This window comes from Tenrec ecaudatus, chromosome 11 (assembly GCF_050624435.1).
Source record: "Tenrec ecaudatus isolate mTenEca1 chromosome 11, mTenEca1.hap1, whole genome shotgun sequence".
Taxonomy (NCBI): domain Eukaryota; kingdom Metazoa; phylum Chordata; class Mammalia; order Afrosoricida; family Tenrecidae; genus Tenrec; species Tenrec ecaudatus.
Genome location: NC_134540.1, coordinates 51,973,763 through 51,997,341, shown reverse-complemented (window position 1 = coordinate 51,997,341; position 23,579 = coordinate 51,973,763). Strand labels below are relative to the sequence as shown.

Below are 23,579 nucleotides of genomic sequence, written 5' to 3'. Positions count from 1 at the left end.
TGTTAGGACCGAGCATCTAATCATTTTTCTAGGGAGATCCATGTGATTTTATCTGGGAGTAAGATAAAAAATACTTTTAAAATACTTAGGACCAACTGTTCCAGACTTCTTCAAGGCTATGTCATGAAAAATCAAAATTGAAAAAAAAAAAAGCACCACTGCTATCAAGCTGATTCTGTCTTTCAGGGGCCCCGTAAGGTAGAAAATTATCCCTTAGGGTCTCCGAGGCTGTAAGTCCTTAGGAGCAGAGTGCTCGCCTCTCTCCCTATGGTTGGACACGCTGACCACGGCTACCAAAGCTAACCCTGCTAGGACACTTGGGCTCCTGCTCCTTCGCTGCTATGGTCCAAATGCCAGCCTCCTTCCTGTTTCCCACCCCACCTTCAGAAAACAGAATTTCAGTTTTAAAATCTAACGCCATGTTTATGTGAAGCTTCAAAGCCAGGTGTGGCATGTTTTACGTTCGAGAGCCATATTCTGGTGACTTGCTGAGAAAATGAAGAGCAAGACAAGCCTGAGGTTTCGAATGGCTGCCGGGGATGGCCCGGCAGACGGAAGTCTGGACATGGTGCTTCCCCAGGAAAAGGCAACGTAGGAAACCAAGTGCACTGAAGTTGAGCAGAAACTTTATTTGAGTCCGCTTCATTCATTGAGCAATATATGCAAAACACACTCTCAAACGCTGCCCTGGCCAGCAGCAGCTGTATCCAGCCCTGAGTGGAAAACAGACTCATGGAATGGAAGACTTTGTAGAGATCTCTGGCTATCCCAGCATGAATGAAGGTAGAAGAGAAAAACATTCCAAAGACAGTGTTCTTCAGAGCTGGGGCCTTCAGGGTGGGGCTGGCTGAAGGATGCAGGGAAAGGCTCACATTGCAAGCTCCACAATCAATCCAAAGTACCTAGAAAATACAACGAGTGATGTATAAAAAGCAAGGCACCTTTGGGACTGTGTAACAAACTGAGCCAAGTTCAAATGGAAGCTGCAGCCCTTCTCAGAAGCCAACAAATAGTTTTGAGGAATACCCGTTCAGAAGACTCCTGGGGAGAAATTGCACCATCATGGGAGGATGGACAGACTACCATACAGGTTCTGAGAGTAAGAATTAGAGACAGGAAGGCACTAAGTCACTGTGCTAAGGAGCACTCACGGGCTTTGCTGGTGAAAATGATGCGATTCTATTAGAAAGCTCTGACATCCCATGTGCATGCATCCACCTACACGCTTGTGACATTTCCAGAAGGGAACTGCAGGCCCGGTCACCGTCATCCAACACAGCAGGGTTTCCCACAGTGGGTGACCCCAGGCCATCGGGCATCACAATGATCCAGGGAGGTACAAAGCAGATGCTTACATATTTTTCTGGATTTGGGGCTACAGTACAAATGTTTTTAATTGTAAGGGGGGCGCTCGGTAATTTTTTCTCCCCTGAAAAGGGGCGGGACCCCACACACAGGCATACCTCACTTCACGGCACTATGCCTCACTGTGCATTGCAGACTCCAAGCTTTCCCCGTGCGCTCACTTCCTATTGTGCTGCATTTGGTAATTCTCACAATATTAAAACATTTTTAGAATTCAACTGCATACTGCCTACTGACTCGCCACCCCGGCGTTGGTTCCGACTCACTGCAAGCCTGTAATACAGAACAGAACTGCCCCTGTGGGTTTCCGAGCGTGTACTTTCTCCAGCATGGAGCTGGTGGTTTCAAATTGCTGACTTGGCGGTTAGCACAACCATTATATTAGCAGGGCTCCTTTTACTGCAGTGTAATCTAAGTTTTATATGGACTGGGATACCATTACAAATATATATTTGCTTTATTGTGGTGGTCTGAGTTTATGTACATGGTGTCCTTGAGTCCAATACCATCACTTTGGATGCTATTTGTATAGTAAAGGTATGAGTCCTGGTCATGAGGTGGGGTACACATAATCAGAACATAATCCCTGACACTGAGCATCTGCTCTGGCCAGGCCTGAGAGCACTGTATCTGCTCTGTACCCAGGTACATTGAGCTGGAGATGGGCACACAGGGCTGCCACAGTCCAAGCACAAGCTGGCCCCATGGTGTACAGAGGCCATTGCAAGTGAGCAACCAGGTCCCTCAAGGCTGGCCCCACATGTAATTGCAGTGACAGGGCAGGGCAGGCATAGGTACACACTGCCTCAGCCCCACAAGGCCCCTAGGCAGCCAATCAGACCCTGCTCAATCCCTCTGTACACGAGGATCTCATACTCGCCATTCTGTGTCAGCAGGAGGTTCCAACAGTCTGATCACAGCTGCCAACTATCTCAGGTCAAGATATAATATGCACAGCTATGGTACTGACCTTGCCCAAGTGGGTGACCTCGTGGCCTGGGTGCAAAGAACCACAGACCTTTGGGGCCAGAGCCAGCACCCTGACAAAAGCTGTTTCAGGTCAGGATGGAAAAAAGTGATTTCTCCTGCACTGGAGGAGGCAGTCTGCAGAGAGGGGGAGGGCTCCTGCCAGGGGGAGGGCTGCTTAGAAACCCAGGCTTGGCTGAGAGGGCTGCTGCTAGCAACCAAGCCTGCATATCAACAGACACAAAGATGAAGACTGAATGCTAAATTCACTGGAAAAATGAAGAAAACCGGAAACTGATGTCAGCAACACCCGAAATATACTGGTAAAGCATGCTTATGAGAACCACACGGGCGGTTTGTATGTTATGCAAAACCATAGAACACATGCACTGTTGCATAAGGATGTGGTATACATGAGGTGAGTAGTACAAGAAAAATGAAGTACGTACATTTTCCAAGCAAGGAATTAAAAATCGTTTTTGGAAAGTTCCAGTCCAAAATTGGGAAATGAGTCCACAAGTGTACACACCCTACTCCAAGAGTCCATTCAAAAGGAAAATTGAGTTTTAAAAATATAAACCTACAATTAAGACTCCTGAGCTCAACAAAAATCTGAATAAAAATCTGATTGGGCTGTTTTTAAAAAAATTCAGCAGAGCAAAAATCAGTCTACGCTGAACCCAAAATGGGTTGCAAGTAGAAGCAGCCCACCTGCTGCGTACCAAGGGAAGTCCAGAGGCAAACACCAGAATGGCAGGGAGCAAGGGGAGACATGAGGCTAGGCTAAAAGCGGTTCATACTTGAAGGTCTGTATGCAAAAGAGTTGACTCCATTCTTTCCCCACCGCTGAATCTTCCCTGCATGCAGCACATCCAAAAGACAGGTACTTGAACTTGACACGGACAAACATCAGAGGCTTCTCTAAAGAACTGAATGGCCTTGTGGAGAACCTGGACTAGTCTGGGATTGCCCAGGATAACATCAACATCTAATGCCATCTCTGTTCACCCTAACATAGCGCTGACAGGCTGTAACAACCTTACACACACACACACACACAGAGAGAGAGAGGTTCCAAACAGCCTTCTTAGTCCCTCATGCTTAAATACAATGAAAATTCACATATCGCCAAGCATTTGAAGAAAACCTACCTAGTAAAAAGAGACCAAAGTTTGTTAAAAATAAAAACAGCAATAAAAACCTTTAATGTAAGAAAAGCAAAACATACCTCTATTTTTTCAATAAATGGATTAAAAATGGCAAGTGTATGCTGAAACTCACTAATAAAGTTCAACATAAATATTTTTTCTAAGCATTGAAAAGCCAGTAAGAAAAGGCAAATCCAAAATTAACTAATTAATTTTAAAAAATTTTAAAGGGCAAATCTAAAAGTTAGAGCAGGCAGGACAGAGTAAACTCAGCCTGCAATGCTGTTTAGCCCTGAAGGCATTTGGCAACCTGAAAGATGCAGCTGAGAAAGCAGACATGACTTTGGATGGCTCAGGCACCAAGAGTCGAACGCCAGGGTCTGGCCATGTGGAGGAGGTCTGACAGTCCTCCTTCCTTCAAGCTAGAGTCCCTCAGGGGAAGGCAGACACTCTCGCCTGCACCACGGAGTACCAGGAATCCTCAAGCCTTAGAGTTGGACTAAGGAGGCCCAACACGGCTCAATCCCCTGGTGCCTAGTGACAACAAAGAGAAACCTTCTTTGGAGAAAGGATTTATTACATAGGCCTCAGACTATGCAATAAGTAATGTTCCAAATATCATGACTCATGCATAAATCAGAACCTTGACATATGGGGGAAATGACTATGACACGGCATTCGAAGAAACAACAGACAACGAAATCTTTCATCCCCTTGGCTCTCTTCAAGTCCAAGGCCCATCTGGACAGGTTTTAGCAGAGCTTCCAGACTAAGACAAACTAAGAAGACCTGCCGATCTACTTCTGAAAATTAACTACTGAAAGCCCTCTGGAGTATAACCAAATATTGTCTGATAAAGCTATTTATGAGGAGGCCCCTAGTCTTCTGATTCCCAGGGGTGTGAACAATGAACTTGCGCCTACCAAAAATGGTGAAGGACCTCGCAAGGTTTCCTTCCACTGCTCGTGGGTCACCAGTGAGTCTGAGCTAACTGTATCTAATGGCAACAGAAATCCCAGGGAGGCATTACACCATGGCAGAGGATAGGGTCGGTATAAGGAATCTAATCAAATATACACAAATAATTAGAGAACAATAGAAAGCAAATGCTAGGTGGCATTTTAACAACTATTGCCCACACTCCCACACTATGCAAGAGAAAACTCCTTGGAGGCTAGCATGGTAATGGGGAGCAGAAAGAAGATCTGAGGTAGGTTAGCCTTGGATGTGAAGAGAGCCATGGGGGAGTGGGGCTGACTATGGAGAGAAAACCACTTAAGATTTCTCCATTTCTATTCGTGGCACCCCCACCCCTGTACCCCACCCCTGCACCCCACCCCTGCACCCCCACCCCTGCCAACGTACTGTTATCCAAAGGGCACTAGTGTCAGCTCTTTACAATACAAATCTGATCCCATCTCTCATCTCCACAAAAGAGTAGTAATTAGAACTGAACAGGAAAGAAGCTTCCAACATTTGTGAATAAAAAGCGTACAGGAAGTCAATTAATGAACTAAAAGACATTTGAAATAATTAATCAAAAGGCTAAGGGACCAAGGTTGATACTGAGGTATAGAACAAAGATCTAAAGAGTGAAACAAGTCAAGAAAGGGCTTCTGAGGGTAATGAGGCACGAAAGAAAGGATGATAACACCTTGGGGTGGGGGCGGGGTGGGGGGTGGAGGTGAGAATGAACTGGGGGCTTTCACAAAGCCATGCAACCAGAACATGAGCAGCGAAAAGTGGCAGAAATAGTTCTGAGAGAAGGTAGCTCAAATATTTGCCATTTCAGTGATAAGATTTAGTTAGTTCACAGAAGTTATTCCAAATTCTTAACATAATAGATACAAAAAAGCAGAAATCTCACTGCTGCAAAATAATCACTTTATGTACTGGAAAAGGAACAAGAATCGTTTCTGATCTTTAATATTAGGATGAAGAAAAAGGCTTCTATCTTGAGATAGAAACCAAGGTACGAATCAGACTTCTGAATTCATCCAGCTCCACCAGGGTCTTTACATTCGCTTCCATTTCATTATGGCTTATAATTTTCAGGAAGTTCTAATGTCACAAGGGACCAAACACAGACTCTCCCTTGATTTAGCAAGTTTGTGTTATCTATCTACCAGGCAGTGGAAATAAATATCCCAACAAAGCAAGGAAAAACCCAGCATTCATTTCCTAAGGATTTAAACTGAAAGCATTAGCAAGGAAGACACAGGCAGAAGTGGTTACCCACTGATGGTGAACTCACCTTTCAGAAAAGCAAATTCATCCACAGCTTCTATTGCATTATCTGAAACACAAAGTGAAGGCCAGTTAACTAATTCGGATCATTTGAACATTAGCCCCAAATAGTACAAACCACATGGTGAAGTCTTATTAGTAAGAATGGCATTGTAACATTTCCAGATTACTATCTTGAGCCTGTAATTGGGGTTTATTTCTATTCGGCCACAAATTCTTACAAAGGAGCTATAAATCACTGCACCATACCTATCAACTGATGAATGCATACACAATATATAGTCGATGTATCCCAAGTCACAAGAGTTAAGAAAAGCCGCATCACATATGGTTCGGTGAAGAAGAAAAATTCTAAGGCCTACAATTCCGATTCAAACCTACATTGAGGGAACCCCGGTGAAAGCCTTGAGCGCTTAGCAACACAGCAAACCAAGTGAGCAAGCCCGAGTAAATCAAAAGCACTGCTACAAAACCACAGCAACCGCTACCAAACAAAACATGACTTCTCAAACATGTCTTCCAGCTTGGTGGATGTACTTCCAACGGCAGTATTTCCAGCTCTCTATGACCCTCAGCAAGAAAGACTGACACAGTGGCTACAATGGGCTCAAGCATAAGAACATTTCTGAGGATGCAGAGCACCTGGCAACCCTTCCCCCAAAGAACTCTGTACTCTTCCATTTACATCATGGCAAAGTGACAGTTTGGGCATCCTTCGGGGACTCAGAGGTGTAGGGTGGATGGGATAAGGTTTCCCCATGGGATTCTCCTAGGACCGCTCCTACTACCCCCAAAAATGAGCAGCTTCACTGTCGTGATGGAAAAATGGTCCAACACAATGCTGCTAGCCTTTCCCTCTCCGGTAGTTTTCAATTTCTGAAAACTTCCTACTAAGTCCCTGTGATCATACTGCGTCCTTTGAGAAAATCTGACATGACTACCCCCCAAACAGTCACTATAACCTTCTGAGTCTTCTGTCTGCCTTCATTTCAGTGGCCCAGGAGATCCCCTCAGACGCCACTACTCTGACTGGGCCTTTTATTGGAGGTACCTTTAAAGACACTGAGAAGAAAAGAGACATAACAAGATTGAGAACTAGCCTCTCTGTGCGATGTGACGGGCACGTGATTCTGGGGGTGACTCCAGAACCACCAGCAGGTCCCACATCGCCAATCTGACCCCAACTCTCACTCTGGCCGTGGAACAGATGGCTCCATGACCGAATATTCTGCTGCCACTTGGGCTCAGCTGCTGATACCCAGGCTGTAGCTGATCCTGTCACATACCAGCTTCGCTTCCACAGCATTGAGCTAAATGAGTCTCCGCTAGTGCACAGAGCAGCCAGCCTCTTTACAGAGCTGTTACTGATGCACCAGATGGCAGGAGATGGCATTTTGGGCTGGGACCCCCAAGGAGGAGGGCAGGTGTACTCAGTGCCCATGGGGGTATATGATGGCGAGGCAGACCTTTGGCACTGGAGGCTCTGGAGCTCCTATATCTACATTGATGCCACATACAGGGAGGGCATGACCAGGAAAGCGTGCCTGCACTTTACTGCCAAGGCCCTAACCCTGGCCGTGGAGCAGATGGCTCCAGTGGAGGGGTGGGTCGCCTGGCAGCTATTGCATGACCAGGGGTAGAGTGGAAGGTTCTTTTGAGAGACCAGATCCCCACATTGACTACTGCCACATTACCAGCCAGATGATGGCTGGAATTATAGAATATAAAAGACCTCTCATACTGATATAAAATTTAATACAGTTTGACAAAGTGGGGAGGGGGGAGAACGAGCCTGTAGCCATCCACTGATCACAGAGATGTTGGGAATAAGCCCATGCATGTATGAACTGGAACCTTAGTGGCAATCCTTGCTTAGTCTCCTCATTTCATATATGGGAACTCACGCATGTTCAATTCATTACCAAAGAGACAAAGGGCTCAGTAATCCAACCCAACCCATAGTCCCAAGAACTGTCAAGCCTGCTACAATAAAGAGGGGTCTCTCCTCCCCTCCCTACATACTCTGCTCCACCACACCTCCAGCCACTCAAAGCTGAGACTCTGAAGTTAGGGCTTTCAGACACCGTGCCAGGTCAATGGAAAAACAACTCAAAAGACCCACCCCACGCCCAGCATAGGGATACTTTCTAATCACGGTGGAGCCCCTCCCTTCCTATCAGGGATTGCTTCTAGGCCGTTTGACAGCCCTCCTTTCACAGTGATGCCTTGTAGACCCTAGGGCACCCCTCCCAGCACATTGAGAGCTTCTCAAATGGGGAAAGAGAAGCCGGGCCCAGCCCTCCTCTGTTTCCCTCCAAACAGCACAAGGACACTCTACCCAAATCTCTCCTCTGGAGGGTTTTCCTCTTTCCTTGTTGAGCGCAGCAATACGCATCTTTCGCAATGGTCTCCACGAACAATTCCTGCGGAGCAAACAGGAGTTTATCAATGGGACCTAACAGTTCTTGGTAGGCAAGGTTTCTTCCCCCCCTGAAGTTCAAGGCTGTCTTGAGTTTCAGCCCAGAATGACAAATCCCCTCCTTTTACTTGTCAATCACGCACTCATCCACTTGGGACGCCTATCAATTGTTAGCCACTTCAGACACAAATTAAAATCACTGCCCAGGTGCCCTTGAGGAGCCCGAAGAGCAAACAAACCAATAGAACTACAGCGAGCGTGGAGCCCTTTCCGTCTAGAGCGCCTCAGCTGAGTCCACCAGCAAACCCCGCCCACACCCTCCGCCCCCATCGCCTCTAAGCCCCGCCCCATAGCTCCACCCCCTCGGACGTGCCCGAAGCCCCGCCCCCAGCAGCGCCGGCTCGCAAGCGCGCGCGCTCTCCCTCTCCCTCCCGCTCCCGCCAGCGGGGTGGGCCCGCGCTCCCGCCGCACCGCGGCTCGTGCCAGGATGAAGATGGCGTCCTGTGCGGCGAGCGTCACGTCGGGGTCCGCCTTCACCAGGGCCTTCACTCGCGCCAGAGGAAGCCTCGAGAGACGCATCGCAGGCCCAGTCGTCGGGGCTTGAGGCTGCGGGGCCACTGCCTCACCACTAGGCCCCTCCTCCTCTTGGGACACCCCACTCCCCGTCGCCGCCGCCGCCGCCGCCATCCCAAACTCGAGCGTGCTGCGCGCGGCCGCTGCCTGAGCGCGCGCATGCGGCGCCCGCCCCTTTCCCGCGCGGGCTCGTGGCCACGCCCCTGCGGCCGGGGGGCAGCCCGGGACCGCCGCCTGCGGAAACGGCGGGACAAGCGGCGCGCTCCTTGCCGCCTTTGTCTCGGCGGCCCTTCGCCGAGACTGGTTCCCCCGGTTGCGGCACCCCAGTGACTCCAATTACCGCCTCTTCCACCCACCCGGCACTCCTGACTGAACCGCAGAGCAGCATTCCCTTAGGGTTACCGACACAGACATCCTCAACTTTCTCCTCGTCGGTGGGCGTGTACCACCGACCGTGTGTCAGCAGCCACACACCTACCCGCTATGTCACAAGGGCTCCTGGTCACTCCTAAGCTAGAACACCATTATCATGGAGACCCTTTCTGAGGCTGCGAATCTTTATGGGGTCAAATAGTCTCAACTTGCCCTTGCAGAGCAGCTGGTGAGTTTGAACCATTAACCTTGCAAGTAACTAACGCTTATGTGACAGCGACATGAGGGCTCCCAACCAAAACTCACTGTCATCACATCGTTCCGACTCTGTAAGACAAAGTTAGAACTACCCCTGTGGGCTTCTGAGATAATCTTGACAAGAGTAAATCCTCCAATTTCTCCTGCACCCCACCAACAGCAACCCCTACACCTGCAGGATTTTGTAGGCTATGAAAATAGTGACAGGGACAAGCTCGTGTGGTGGGAGCGCCCAGGTAGGGAGAAACTTTATCCGCTGCGAAAGGAGGGTCTCTGTCAATGCAGAGAGCCCTTAAGTGCCAGACTGAGGCCTGATGTTTCTCGCGGGGCCCAGGGCACTGCCCCACCGGAGAAGCATTCTTAGGAGGCACAGTCCACACCAGCTTTAGAGAAGAACAAGTATTTACTCTTGGAAAGCAGAAATGGAAGTTCCCTGCAGACGGAGGAAGCCACAAGAGAAAGCCCTGGAGTTGGAAAGCTTGAAGTAAGGACAATGCCAAGAAGAGACTCTGACACTTGCCCTTCATCGTAGAGTAGCTAAAGCAAATGGAAGAAAGGATAAGTCAGAGTTGAGTAGAAAATTTCCAAGAACAGCTCAAGAAGACAAAGCCAACTATTATAATGAAATGTTTAAAGACCTAGAGATTAAAAACCAAAAGGGAAGAACATGCTCAGCATGTCTTAAACTGAAAGAACGGAGGATAAAATTCAAACTTTGCATGGCAACCTTGAAAGATTCTATAGGTAAAATAATAAATGATGCAAGTAGCATCAAGAGAAGATGGAAAGAATACACAGTCATGGTACCAAGAACTAGTTAGTTGACACGGCACCATTTCAGGAGGTAGCATCTGAGCAAGAACCACTGGTGCTGGAGAAGTTCAAGCTGCACTGAAAGCATTAGCCAGAACTACGGCTCCACAAATGGATGGAATAGCGATTGAAATGTTCCAACAAGCTAATGAAGCACTGGAAGCACTCACTCATCTATGCCAGGAAATTTGAAAGACAACTACTTGGCCAACTGACTGAAAGTGATCCATATTTGTGCTCATTCCAAAGAAAAGCGACCCAGCAGAATGCCCAAACTATAGATTGATATCGTTGATATTACATGCAAGCACAATTTTACTGAAGAGCATTCAAAAAACTATGAGGTGGAATACACTGGATGGCAGTGAGGGGCGGCGGCGGTGGTGGTGGTGTGTATGTGTGATGCTTTTTTCTCCTCATTACATGAATGTCTTGTTTGTTTTTTACTTGAATGTTTTATCACTTGAGCTAGACCCATCCGTCCTCTTTTCACTAGCTTTACTATGTATTGTTGTTAGGTGTCATTAAGTTAGTCACAACCTATAGCCACCCTATGCCCAACAGAACAAAGCACTGCGGAGTCCTGTGCCATCCTCACAATTGTTCCTGTGCTTGAGCCCATTGCTGCAGCGACTGTATCAATCCATCTCATTGAGGGCCTTCCTCATTTACTTTGCCCCTCTAGTAAACATCATGTCCTTCTCCAGGAACGGGTCTCTCCAAAAGACATGTCCAAAGTATACCAGACATAGTAACACTATCCTTGCCTGTAAGGAGCACTCTGGACTTACTGCTAAGACATTTGCTTGTCCTTTTGGCAGTCCACGTTACTTGCCATATTCGTCACCATGCCACAATTCAAATGCATCAATTCTTCTGTCTTCCTTATTCAATGTCTAACTTTCACATGCGTATGAGGCGATTGAAAACACCATGGCTTGGGCCAGATGCACATAAGTCCTCAAAGTGATGTCTGTGGCCTTAAAGAGGTCTTGTGCAGTAGATTTGCCCAATCCAATATGTCATTTGCTGCTTCAATGAGCGTTGATGGTGGATCCAGCAAAATAAAAAGTACTTGACAACTTCAATCTTGATGTGGTTTGTTGGTCCAGCTGTGAGGATTTTTGTTTTACTTATATGAAGTTATAATATATACAGATGACTCTATGATCTTTATCAGTGAGTGCGTCAAGTCTTCTCAGTTTTCAGCAAGTTAAATTTTGTCATCTGCTTAGCACAGGTATGAATGAGCCTTCCTCTAACACTAATGCCACGTTCTTCTCTTGGGGTAGTCCAATTTATTGGAATAGATGCTCAGCATACGAATTAAATAAGTATGGTTAGTGTATACAACCCTGATGCATACCTTCCTAATAGAAGTCTAAATTCTGAGTTAACACATGAAAAGCTTTAACCCCTTGCAGCTCAGTGATCTATGGTTCTTCTAGCCATAGTATTTTCCCCTCAAAATCATTTCACTCCCTATGTACATATTGGTCAGTTTTGCCATCCTGTTGGGTTTTAAATGAGCTATCTCAAAAGTAGAAAACAAGGATCTCACAGTCATCAAGAAAAAGGAGTTAGGAATGGAGCAAGTCCTTTGGATCCTAACATTCTTGCATTGAACCTCTTGGATCTAGGAAACAGAATTATAACACCAGAGAAGACTCACTGTGGTCTGTAAGACAGTCCTAGAGCTACTCCATCCTTTATTAGCCTGGGTTGATTAGAGACACAAATCCAGAAACACTCATATGTATGTAAGAAAGAGTTTTATATCCAAGAGTAATTGTATATTAAAATAAAACATCCCAACCCAGTCCAGATCAAGTTCATAAGCTAGATTTGAGCCCATAAGTCCAGTGTTACCCCAGAAGTCTGAGACTAGTCCATACATTTGTCTACAGACTTGTGAAGCACATGTAGTGATGCCGAAAGTAGGAAGCATCACAGACCAGTGGGTGAAAGTCTTATGGAAGCATCTCAGCATTGGCGTGGCTCTCTGTGTGGCTCCTCCAGCTCCAGGGCTCTGGCTGCCATCAGCATAACTTCGTGTGGCTTGTCCACAGGGAGGTAAAGCCGAGAGAGTGGGTCCCACCTCCAGGGAGGAAGAGAAGAAAACTCCCAGAATCATCCTGGTAGGTGTTACCTTGTGACCTGATTGACAGGCTAGACTCCACCCCCTACATCCTATTTATCTAGTTGACATGAAATTATGTCACTAACACACTCTCCAACCACACTTCACACCACATCTCCTTTTTCTGTGCATTCTAGCCATGAAGGTGTTGTCATTAGCTTGGCCGTGATATTTCTCACCTCTTTCTTTCAAATTGCAGTCTCATTTCTTAGCCACCCACAGACAGAGTTCACTCATACCACTGAGCAATGTTACTTTATACCAAATTGCAGTCATGCAGATGCATATAGGTTGCCTACCATACTGACCGAAATCCTGTGTTTACCAATGTGATGTAGTAATACTTGTCTCCTTTCCTCTCTCATCACCCCCAGACTGTAATTTCCATTATGGCAGGGTTTTCTCTGCGTTTTCTCATTGAGTGGCCAGCCTATGATACAATGCCAGGCAGGGAGCAAGTGATTACTGAGTTAATGACTTATTAACAGGCTCTCACCTGGAACGGATATCCCTAAGGAGAAGAGCAAACTTTGGACATTGCATCCAATGGAAAGGCATCATTCATCTATCCTTGGAAGCTTGGCTGTTGCTCTGATCTTGAATAGATTTCTGCAGCACACCACACTAAGATTGACTAGGAAGAAGGGCTGGTGACTTACTTCTGAGAATCAGGCAGTGAGAACCCACAGGATCTGCCAACAATCATAGAAATGATTCAGGACCAGAGAGCTTTCCATTCTATTGCTCATGAGGCTGCCATGAGTTGGGGGCCAAGTTGACAGAAGCGAACAGTAACAACCAAGGAGCGTTGGGGCCATGGTAGGTTACCCACTAGCTGTTAGCCCCAAGGCCAGCAGCTGGAAACCACCAGCCTCTGAGATAGAAGGATAGGCTTTCTACGCCTGTAAAGAGTTACAGTCTTGGAAATCCTTGCTTCCCCCTGTCCCAGAGGGTGACTATGAGTCAGAATTGACTCGCTGGCAGTGAGTTTGAGAGTCTGAGAACAACAAGGCAGGGAAAAAGGAAATGTTATTTGAAAATGTCCATCCAGGTTCTCTAGGGATCCTGTAAGGAGATGTCCTTCTCCCTTCAGTCTTTAGATTCACTGCCATGGGCTATTAATGTACAGTGTGCCTTATTGTTTTGTTTTATTTGATAATGGGAAAGGTTAAACACATGAAGAGAGATATTATCTCATGTTTTTAAAAATGAAAATAAGACGAATAACTATTAATGAGACTTTTGGACCATTCCTGTCATTCATTTAACCTCCCTTTTTCCGTGGACAACAGATAAAATGGGATTTGTCAAGAAATCCGCCCTGAACTTACCCTACCGTCTTATCTGGAATGTGGTTGCCCCTTAAGCCATTGATGAGACAGTAAGAGTAAAAACCATGAAGGACCAAAAGCTATCCCAAAACTTTCCATCTTAAGTAGAACCCATTCCAGTCCAGTAGTCTAAAAGACTGAATTGCCTGATTCCCAGGAAGTAATGGAATGATTGTGAGCTATGTGTGATCTTTAAGAAGTGCTTCATGAAAAGAAAGGCAATCTTAAGAATGAAGTCTTTTAATATATGAATGTGAATTACCATGTCACTTCAGCTATGAATTAAACTATGTTACTTAGCCAATAAACGTGCTTAAGTGTAATTTATTATCCCATCACTGCTTATAATCAGCAGCATTTTCTATATTAAGTGTAGTTCCAGGAGAATATTTAGGACATTATGATTGTTTTTCATAACATTTAATATTGAAATTTTTAAATGTGAACAATACAAGCTCTCACCCCATCATGGGCATGCCATCTACACTAAGATAAATCGGGAAAACCCAGGGCCACATAATCATGACAGAGTCACTTTGTCCAGTGCAGGAAACCAGCAAGGGACTGAGGCAGTTCTGGTCAAATGAGTTAGCGCAGACTCAGTTTGTGCAACTATTCCCCTTAACAACTGAACTCCCTGCCATCGGAGCCATTCTGGGACCCCACCGGATAGAGCAGAACTTCCCCTGTGGGTTTTTGACACTGTAAACCTTTTAGAAGTGCAGTGCCTGTTTCTCCCTCGAAGTGGCTGGTAGTTTTGAACTGCTAACTTTGTGATTAACTGCCCAATACATAAGCCACCATACCACCACAGGGCTCACCATTAACCCCAGGAAGGTCAACTCAAAGTTCAAACACTTGAGGAAGAACCAAATCGTCCATCAGTCAGTCTTAATATAATGTAGTTTGTTTGTTTTTTTAATCTTTTGGTGAAGTCGACAAAGGTCATTGCTGCTGAAATAATAGCAACCTTTATCTTCAGTGGGATCCAGTTGACTTACTACAGAGTCCTGGGGCAAGGGGTGCTCCTGATGTGGTCAGTCCTTACGGAGGTCATATGTTGGCAAAGACATACCGAGTTTAGGCATGTGGGCACCCTACATTCTGTTGGTCATATATGGGTGGGATCCTCTAAATATTATACATGTTTTGTCAGAAGAAAAGAAACTTGCAGGTAAGCAGAAGGTTCATATCTACTGTGACTAAAGCTTGGCTTCTACTAGCACAGCGGTTCTCAATCCATGGATCATGACCCCTTTGGGGGTGGAACAACCGTTTCACAGGGTCACCTGATTCATAACAGTAGCAAAATCACAGTTATGAAGTAGTCACGAAAATGATTTTATGCTTGGGGGGTCACTACCACATGAGGAGCTGTATGAAAGGCTTGCGGCATTAGGATGCACTAGCATTACTCTTTGATGTTCAGTTTGCCTGTTTCTTTTGTTCCTTTTGGTAGTTGGGGGAGAGGGCATAATACAGTCACTTTCCATGGGGGCAAAAAGCCTGATTTAACTCAGTGCTTTCCCCTGATTCAAGCTAGTAATAAGTGGTCAATCTCTCTTTCTTGAATTAGAATGCGGTGTTTGTTCACAAGAGACTCCATACATTACTCCCTCATTAACACCTAATCTCTGGTTTAGGGAACTAAGAATGAGATGGAACGCAATGAAATGTTAGGAGTGAGGATTGGATTGGCATATGGAGTGTCACGTCACAAATAAACTATACAGCAAAGTGTATTGTTTTGAAATACATCTAAAATTACTTGACAGTCTTTCTTCAAAAGAAAACCTAAAGCTCCTCCACCTGAGTGTGGGCTGGACTTAATTCTAATGAACAGAAGATGGTGGAAGTGGCACTACATGACCTCCAAGACTAGGTCAGAGAGGTATTAAACCAAAAAGAAGGTTCATCCGGGTTGCAGAATACAACACTAATATACAAAATCTAATTGTATTTCTATGCGCTGAAATGAACAATCAAAAAATGAAATTAACAAATCAGTTCTTTATTCCAAACCAGCAGTTGCCATCATGTCTACAATATTACCAAAAGAATAAAATACTTAAGATTAATTTTTAAAGTAGTCCGTGATTAGTACACTAAAAATTTACAAATCATGCCTAAAAATATAAAGAAGACATAAAATGGAAATATGTTCTGTATCCATGGAATAGAAGACTTAAAGTAGTGTTAGGACAATAATACTCACCAAATTGATCTGTTGTCAAAATCCCACATAGATTATTGGTGGAAATTAAGAAGCCAATTATAAATTCATAAGAAAATGCAAGGGAATCAAAATAAACAAAACCATCTTGAAAAAAAAACAAAGCTGAATAACTCACACATTCTGATTTCAAAACAGCAGAGCAATCATAAACAAGACTGTGTACTGCTCAGAAGGATAGATGTCTAGATCAACAGAGTACAACTGATAGTACAGTAATAAACCCATACATTTATGATCAATTGAATTTTTTATATAGGGGACAAGGAAATTCCAAGTGGATGAAAGAATATTCTTTTCAAAAAAAATTATTCCTGCTCCACAGGAAAAAGAATGAGGCTAGGTTTTTATCTCACATTATACATAGGATTAACTCAAAATAGATCAAAGATCTAAATATGAGCTAAAATAGCAAAAACTCATAGAAGAAAACATAGTATAAGTCTTTGTGATCTTGGGTTAGGCAATTGTTTCTTAGTGATGACCAAGGTTACACTAGCAACCAAAGAACAAATAAGTAAGTTGGATTTCATCAAAATGCCAAATTTATCAAAGGACTTCATCAAGAAAGTAGAAAGCCAATCTACACAATGAGAGAAAGGAGTTGCAGCTAATGTATCTGATAAAGATCTAGTAGCTCTAGAATCTCAACAATAAAAAAACAGCACAACTTTTAAATGAGCCAAATGTCTACTCTTTCTCTAAAAAGATGCTCGACATTCTTAATCATTAGGTAACTGCAAACAAAAAACATAATGAAATATCATATATCACTTCCTAGTAAGATGACTATAATTTTTTTAAAAGATGACATGAGTAGAGGAGATGGGTTAATTAGGGTGTGAGGTAGTATCGATGAAGAACACAGCTTTCCCCCAGATCCTGGATGCTTCCTCCTCCCAACTACCATGATCCGAATTCTACCTTGCAGGGCTGGATAGGACAGAGGCTGTACACTGGTACATATGAGGGTTGGAGGTACAGGGAATCCAGGGTGGATGATACCTTCAGGACCAAGGGTGTGAGGGACGATGCTGGGAGAGTGGAGGGTGAGTGGGTTGGAAAGGGGGAACTGATTACAAGGATCCACATGTGACCTCTTCCCTGGGAGAGGGACAGCAGAGAAGGGGGGAAGGGAGACTCCAGATAGGGCAAGATATGACAAAATAACGATGTATAAATTACCAAGGGCATATGAGGGAGGGGGTAATGGGGAGGGAGGGGGGGGGGGAAAGAGGACCTGATGCAAGGGGCTTAAGTGGAGAGCAAATGCCTTGAGAATGATTGGGGCAGGGAATGTATGGATGTGCTTTATACAATTGATGTACGTATATGTATGGATTGTGGTAAGAGTTATTTGAGTCCCTAATAAAATGTAAAAGAAGAAAAGAGAAAAAAAAAAGATGACATGAGCAATGACATGTTGGAAAAGATGTGGAGAAATTGAGATCACCATATATTGTTGGAATATAAAATGGTGCCTTTTTTTTTTTTTCCTGGAAAACAGCTCAGGAGTTCCTCAAACAGTTAAGCATAGAGTTATCATTTTCCTGATAAGAGAATCAAAAGCATCTGTTCATGATGCTGAGGACCCCCGATGGTGGTGCCGGGTAAATGTTGAAAAACTAATCACAAGGCTAGTGGTTCAAATGTCTCAGTTGATGTACAGGAGCAGGAGGCGTCCGTTAGCTCCCATAAAGATTTACAGCCTTGGGAACTCTGTTTATGGTCGCTGTGATTCAAGTGTGGCCTGATAGCAATGAGTTTGGCATGTTCATGGATCTGTGGGCTAAGCATTAGGCTGCTCACTACAAGGCCAGCTGTTCAAACCCACTCCCCACTCCATGGAAAAAAGATGAGGCTATCTACTCCCATAAAGAAGCCTGATGACATAGTGGGTTATGAGTTGGGCAGCTAACTGCAAGGTCAGTAGTTCAAACCACGAGCTGCTCCTCAGATGATAAGGATATCTACTCCCATAAAGACATATAGCTTTCTCCTTGAGCCCTTGGTATCAGCTCCTCATTTTTTCTATCTCTCCCCCACCCTCCTTGCCTCACAAACCCTTGATAATTTATAAATTATTATTATTTTGTCAAGTCTTACACTGACCGATATCTCCCTTCACCCACTTTTCTGTTGTCCATCCCCCACAAAGGGAGTTATATGTAGATCCTTGTGATCGGTTGCCCCTTTTTACCCCACCTTTCCCTTCCCCTCCTCGTATCGCTACTCTCATTATTGGTTCTGAGGGGTTTATCTGTCCCGGATTCCCTGTATTTCCAGCTCTGATCTGTACCAGTGTACATCCTCTGGTCTAGGCCTCTATAAATGCCCTTTGCCTCCTAGTTCTTTCCTCTATTTCCTTTTACTTCCCTCTTGTCCCACCATCATTTTCGGCCTTCATTCAGGTTTAGTAATTCTTCGCTGCTACATTGACCTTGATTAAGCCCCACTAGGCATCCTACATGCTTCTTTCTATTGATTTTAGTTCACTTGTTGTTCCCTTGTCCCTGGGTTGGTTTCCCCCATCCCCCTTCTTTTTTTCCCACCTCCCCTTCTACAGTATCCTCCCGGAACCATTGCTCCCATTCTTTTCATCTCTGAATTATTTATCCTACCTATCTTACCTCGATAGACAAAAACCAGGCAAAGCCAAATAAAACAACAAAGGCAGTCAAAACCAACAAAACAATAACAACAACCCCCCCCAAAAAAAAAAAACAAAAAAACCTAGGTCTGTCTAAATAAGATAGGCTGGATGAACAATCTGGAGGAGAAAACAATGGACCGACAGTTCTGGGGGGACATGGGAGAAGTGGTGGGGCGGGGGGAAAGATAGTGGTATTAACAAACCCAGAAACAAGGGAACAACAAGTGATCCAAATCAGTGGTGAGGAGGTTGTAGGAGGCCTGGTGGGGCACAACCAAGGGTAATGTAACTGGGATGAATTACTGAAACCCTAATGAATGTGAACATGATAGTGGGACAAGAGGAAAGTAAAAGGAAATAGAGGAAAGACCTAGGAGGTAAAGGGCACTTACAGAGATCGAAACAAAGGCATGTACAAATGTAAATATATTTATATATGAGGATGTGGAAATAGATCTATGTGCATATATGTATCGATTTAGTATTAAGGTAGCAGATGGATATTGGGCCTCCACTCAAGTACTCCCTCAATGCAAGAATACTTTCTTCTATTAAATTGGCATTCCATGATGCTCACCTTCCTACATGGATCGCTGAACACAAATGCGTGCATAACATACTAAAACATACAGCTTTCCTCTAGTTCCTAAATGCTTCCTCCCCCCACTATCCACTATCATGATCGCAATTCTGCCTTACAAATCTGGCTAGATCAGAGGATGTACACTGGTCCAGGTAGGAACTGGAAACACAGGGAATCCAGGGCAGATGATCCCTTCAGGACCAGTGGTGAGAGTGGTGATACTGAGAGGGTGGGGTGTAAAGGGGAAACTGATCACAAGGATCTACATATAATCTCCTCCCTGGGGGACAGACAACAGAAAAATGGGTGATGGGAGATGTCGGACAGTGCAAGATTTAACAAAATAATAATTTATCAAGTATCTAGGCTTCATGAGGGAGGGGGGAGCAGGTAGGTAGGGGGAAAATGAGGAGCTGATGCCAGTGGCTTACGTGGAGAGAAAATGTTTTGATAATGATGAGAGTAATAAATGTACAAATGTGCTTTACACAATTGATGTGTATATGGATTGTGGTAAGAGTTCTATGACCCCCTAATAAAATGATTTTAAAAAATGACAATAACAAAAAGAAAGCCACTGACAAAAATGGAAAAGCCGACAAATAGTTCAAGTTCTGTTTGTTGGCCTTGACGAGTGTTTTCCAGTCAATCTGGTAGAGTACCAAATGGTGCCTCCAAAGTCTATTTTTGGTATTCCCCTAGGAATACCAAATCACTTTGCTCCCCTTGCTGCTCTGTTGCATGCCCTTAGTGTTTTGCCCCAGCATGATAGGATCAGATGGTGCACTATTCCCACACTTTGTCTCCAGTGCTGTCCCCCGCAATGCAATGGTTCAGTGAGGGACGTCGTGTCTCGTGGTGGGGCCAGCCTTATGGTCCTCTCTGCTCTGAGCAAGAACATTGTCCTCAGGGTCCTCAGGATGTCCTCTCCATCCCTTTTCGCTTCTCCCGTGTAGTCTAATCCGATGGGTCCCTCTTCCCAAGCTGTAGCCCAATGCTGTCCTCTGAAGTGCATTCTTCTGAGGGGTTGGGGGCTATCCACATAGTTGGGATGGGGCCAACCCCACAGACCTTTTGATTGGTTCCCTGGTACATGCTGGTATGTTGTATTAACATCTTTGCGCATTGGGTTAAAGCCTGATCTCTCTTTCTCCCTCTCCTGTGGAGATATATACCCTCCCCTTGGGTAGCTAAGTGCCCTGCTCCCCCCTACCTATGTTTTTCTACCCCTTTTGCTTCCCCTCTCTTATTTAATTGGCTACCATATGTATCCCTGGATTGAGTCTGGCCCCTGCCATAGTTGATGGTCCTTACCGCAGGGATATATGTATATAGTAGTTTTTTTCTCCTATGCCCCATTTTTTTTGTTTTTCTGGGGGTTCTTTTGGAAGCTTTCTTTAGTGGACACATGTACTTGTCCTTTTGTGCTTGGCTTATACTTCACTTAGCATGATTTCCTCCAGTTCCTCCCATGAAGCAATGTGCTTCATGTGTTCATCACTGCTTTTTATGGATGCATAATACTCCACTGTATGTATGTACCACAGGTTTTTGATCCATGCGTCTCCTAATTTTCTGGTCTGGCAGCAGGAGCTCCAGGCAGATAAATCACACTGGACTCCATCTTCTTTCATCTGTATTCTGGAAGTCTTTGCATTGAGTTCTAATCCATATATTTATCCCTGATCTTCTTTGTTTTGTTTGGTTTGGTTTTATGGTACCACGCTCACCTCCGGATGGCTGTGATCTCAGCAACCAGGTCCACACAGAGAGTTGGAGGATGGAGAGGGAGGAGAGAGCATCCCTCCATAAGTTTTGAATGGCATATTTTTTTCTGAAGCAGATTGCCAGGCCTTTCTTCCAAGTCACCTGTTGGCAGGCTATAACATCCAACCTCTCTGTGAGCACCAGTGGAGCTTGTTAATGATTGGCACTACTCAGAGCCTCCTGTTCACCTGTATTCCTTCAGTTTTCTCTCTCGTTGCCTCAGCAAGAATGCTCCTGCCAGCTTTCCAAACTCCCTGCCATCAAGTCAATTCTGACTCATAGCAGCCCATTACTTTTGAGCAAATTCACAATCATGATATAACATTAACTCAAGGATGACCAACACGATTCTCTCCACTCACTGCTGTTCAGAACTGTCCCTGTCCCACCAAACCTCCAGACTCCCTCCTCGGGCTTCACCTTCCCCGTCACCACTCAGCCCTCCCAGCTCCAAACAGGAGGCGTGGTGCGCAGAGAGTTGCAGTCATTTGACGTGACATTTGTAGATCCAGGTGTCATTTGACCAGCCCTGGGCGTCTGCGGAATAATACAGCCAGCACGCTGGGAGAAAGGGAAGCGAACTTTAGAAAAAGGAATGGGCAGATTATTTATTATTTTGGACAAATTATTTTGAGCTGCTTAGATGCTAGAGTCAGGGAGATCTCCTCTTTGTGTACTTGGCTACGAGGTGGGTTAAGTGGTGCCCCATAAAGGTATGCTAGAATTCTCTGGACATGAAGGTATGTTCAGGGAACCGGTAAATAGGATCTTTGTTTAAGAAAAGGGTCTTTTCAGGTATAAATCAAGATCTCGAGATGAAATCTTTCTGAAATATCTAGGTGCCCCACATCCAGTGGCAAGAGTTTTTATAAGAGACATGCAGGGTAGAAACACACACGGAGAGGGAGGAGTGGCCATGGGAAACTGGGCAGAGAGGGAGTGGGTTTATGCACCCACTAGCCGAGGAACACCAGGAGTCAGCAGAAACTCAAGGAGACCAGGGACCGAATCTCCCCTCCAGCCTTTCAAAGAGGGTGGGCCTGCGGAATCTTTGATTTTGGCTATCTGGCCTACTGAACTGTGAGAGAATAAATTTATGTTATTCTAAGCCAAATTTGAGAGAACTGAGTACAACAGCCATCTCTAATTAATGAATGAAAAGTCCCTTCACATGTATGATGTTAGCCCTCCTCCCTCTTAGAAAATTTCGGTCAGAGCTAAGCATGGTGTGTAAAATAACTAAAACTTGGGCACACAGAGCACAAAACGATACGGTTATCAAGCCATTTAAGATAATAGCAGGAGACGTCGGACAGTGTAAGACATGACAAAATAATAATAATTTATAAATTATCAAGGGTCCTTGAGGAGGGGAGGGGGAAAACGAGGAGCTGACACTTAGGGCTCAAGTAGAAAGCAAATGTTTTGAGAGTGATGATGGCAACAAATGTACAAATGTGCTTGACGCAATGCATGTATATATGGATTGTGGTAAGAGTTGTAGTGGCCCCCAATAAAATGATTAAAAATTGTTTTAAAAGATAATAACAGGAAGGTGATTGAGAAGCAAAATAAACAATATAAAAGATGAGAGATTAAAATTAGAGATGTAAAAGGTGAAACTTAAAGAAAAGAAGAGTAGCTAACTTATCATACTGTTCTTGTTGTTCTTGTTAGGTTCCATCGAGCCATGTCTAACTCAGATCCTCCCATGTGACGGGGTCCATTGCCCCCGTCGGGTTCCCAGGCTAGACCCCTTCTGGAAGCAGGTCAACAGGCCTTTCTCCCTCAGAGCCCCGGGTGGATTCAAACCGCCAACCTTTCCATCAATAGCTAAGCACTTAACCACTATAGCACAGTTCTTTACTATAAATACTAGGAAAAAATAAAAGAAAGAACCATTCACCACAAAAAGAAAATGTAGTGTACAAAGACTACCATTGTCTAATAGGGCAAAGAGCTGAGACGTCTGAGCTGTGTCTAACAGTTCCAGCTAGATTACATTCCTGACAGGCTGTTCTCTGGGAAGGTCTCCCAAAGTCAGCAAGTCTGAGGCTCAGGGCAACAGCTTCCTTTGAATCCCACCATCCAGGAAAAAGTATGGGAATTAATAATTCCCATCATGAATATGTTTTGCCTTTAAATATCAAATTGCCTCAGCTGACATTTCAACCTGGTCCCTTTGGCCTGCAAATCCATACAGATTGGCTGGTTTCCCGGGATCAGAGAGCATGCCTAAGCCTATTAACTATCTGCGGAGCCAATCCTCACGGCATCTTTATGGGGTCTTCTACATCTCATCCTGCTCCTGGGGGGTGGAGGAGGGTGGTGCTCTGCATCGAACTGGATGCGATCTGCTAATTCCCAGCTTCCAGGCCTCCAATCAAAACAGAGGCCTCGTCCGCTGTTTTTCTACCACTCTACTTATATCTGTCTCTTCTTGACAGTGAACAAGTGCTCCGATCCTAGAGAGTCATTCTCGGCTGCCTCCTCCCTCCCCACAACCCACCAGGGAGCACTGACCAGCCTAAAACTCTCTGAAAGCAGCTTTCCCTGACTGGGTGCAGTCTCGGGAGCTTTTCTCTCATTGACGCTATTAAGAGGAGGATAAGCATAATTATTTGGGGGGCTGGGGGCTGGCAGCGGGATCAGTTGCCCCCTGTTAACCCATTCTTCCCAAGGAAAGCCCATCAAGCACATTTTGTAGTCGC

At 45.0% G+C, this 23,579-nt stretch overlaps 1 protein-coding gene and 1 pseudogene across 2 annotated transcripts in view; one reads left to right on the top strand and one right to left on the bottom strand.

Annotated features, from left to right (window-relative positions):
• The window catches only part of POLE4 (DNA polymerase epsilon 4, accessory subunit), an 80,827-nt gene extending 71,958 nt beyond the window's left edge, over positions 1 to 8,869 (bottom strand). The window contains exons 1-4 of one of the 2 annotated variants that reach the window (XM_075563056.1): positions 8,617 to 8,863; positions 8,065 to 8,149; positions 5,734 to 5,775; positions 610 to 902 (exon numbers count right to left, since the gene is read on the bottom strand). In XM_075563056.1, the coding sequence (XP_075419171.1) occupies positions 889 to 902; positions 5,734 to 5,775; positions 8,065 to 8,149; positions 8,617 to 8,832 (357 nt within the window). In that variant the 5' untranslated portion in view covers positions 8,833 to 8,863 and the 3' untranslated portion in view covers positions 610 to 888. Of the gene's footprint in view, positions 1 to 609; positions 903 to 5,733; positions 5,776 to 8,064; positions 8,150 to 8,616 lie in introns of those variants that run through there. The other variant, XM_075563055.1, reaches the window with a different exon arrangement.
• LOC142461545 (proteasome subunit beta type-6 pseudogene) lies at positions 6,552 to 7,431 on the top strand (annotated as a pseudogene).
• Positions 8,870 to 23,579: the final 14,710 nt, after the last annotated feature.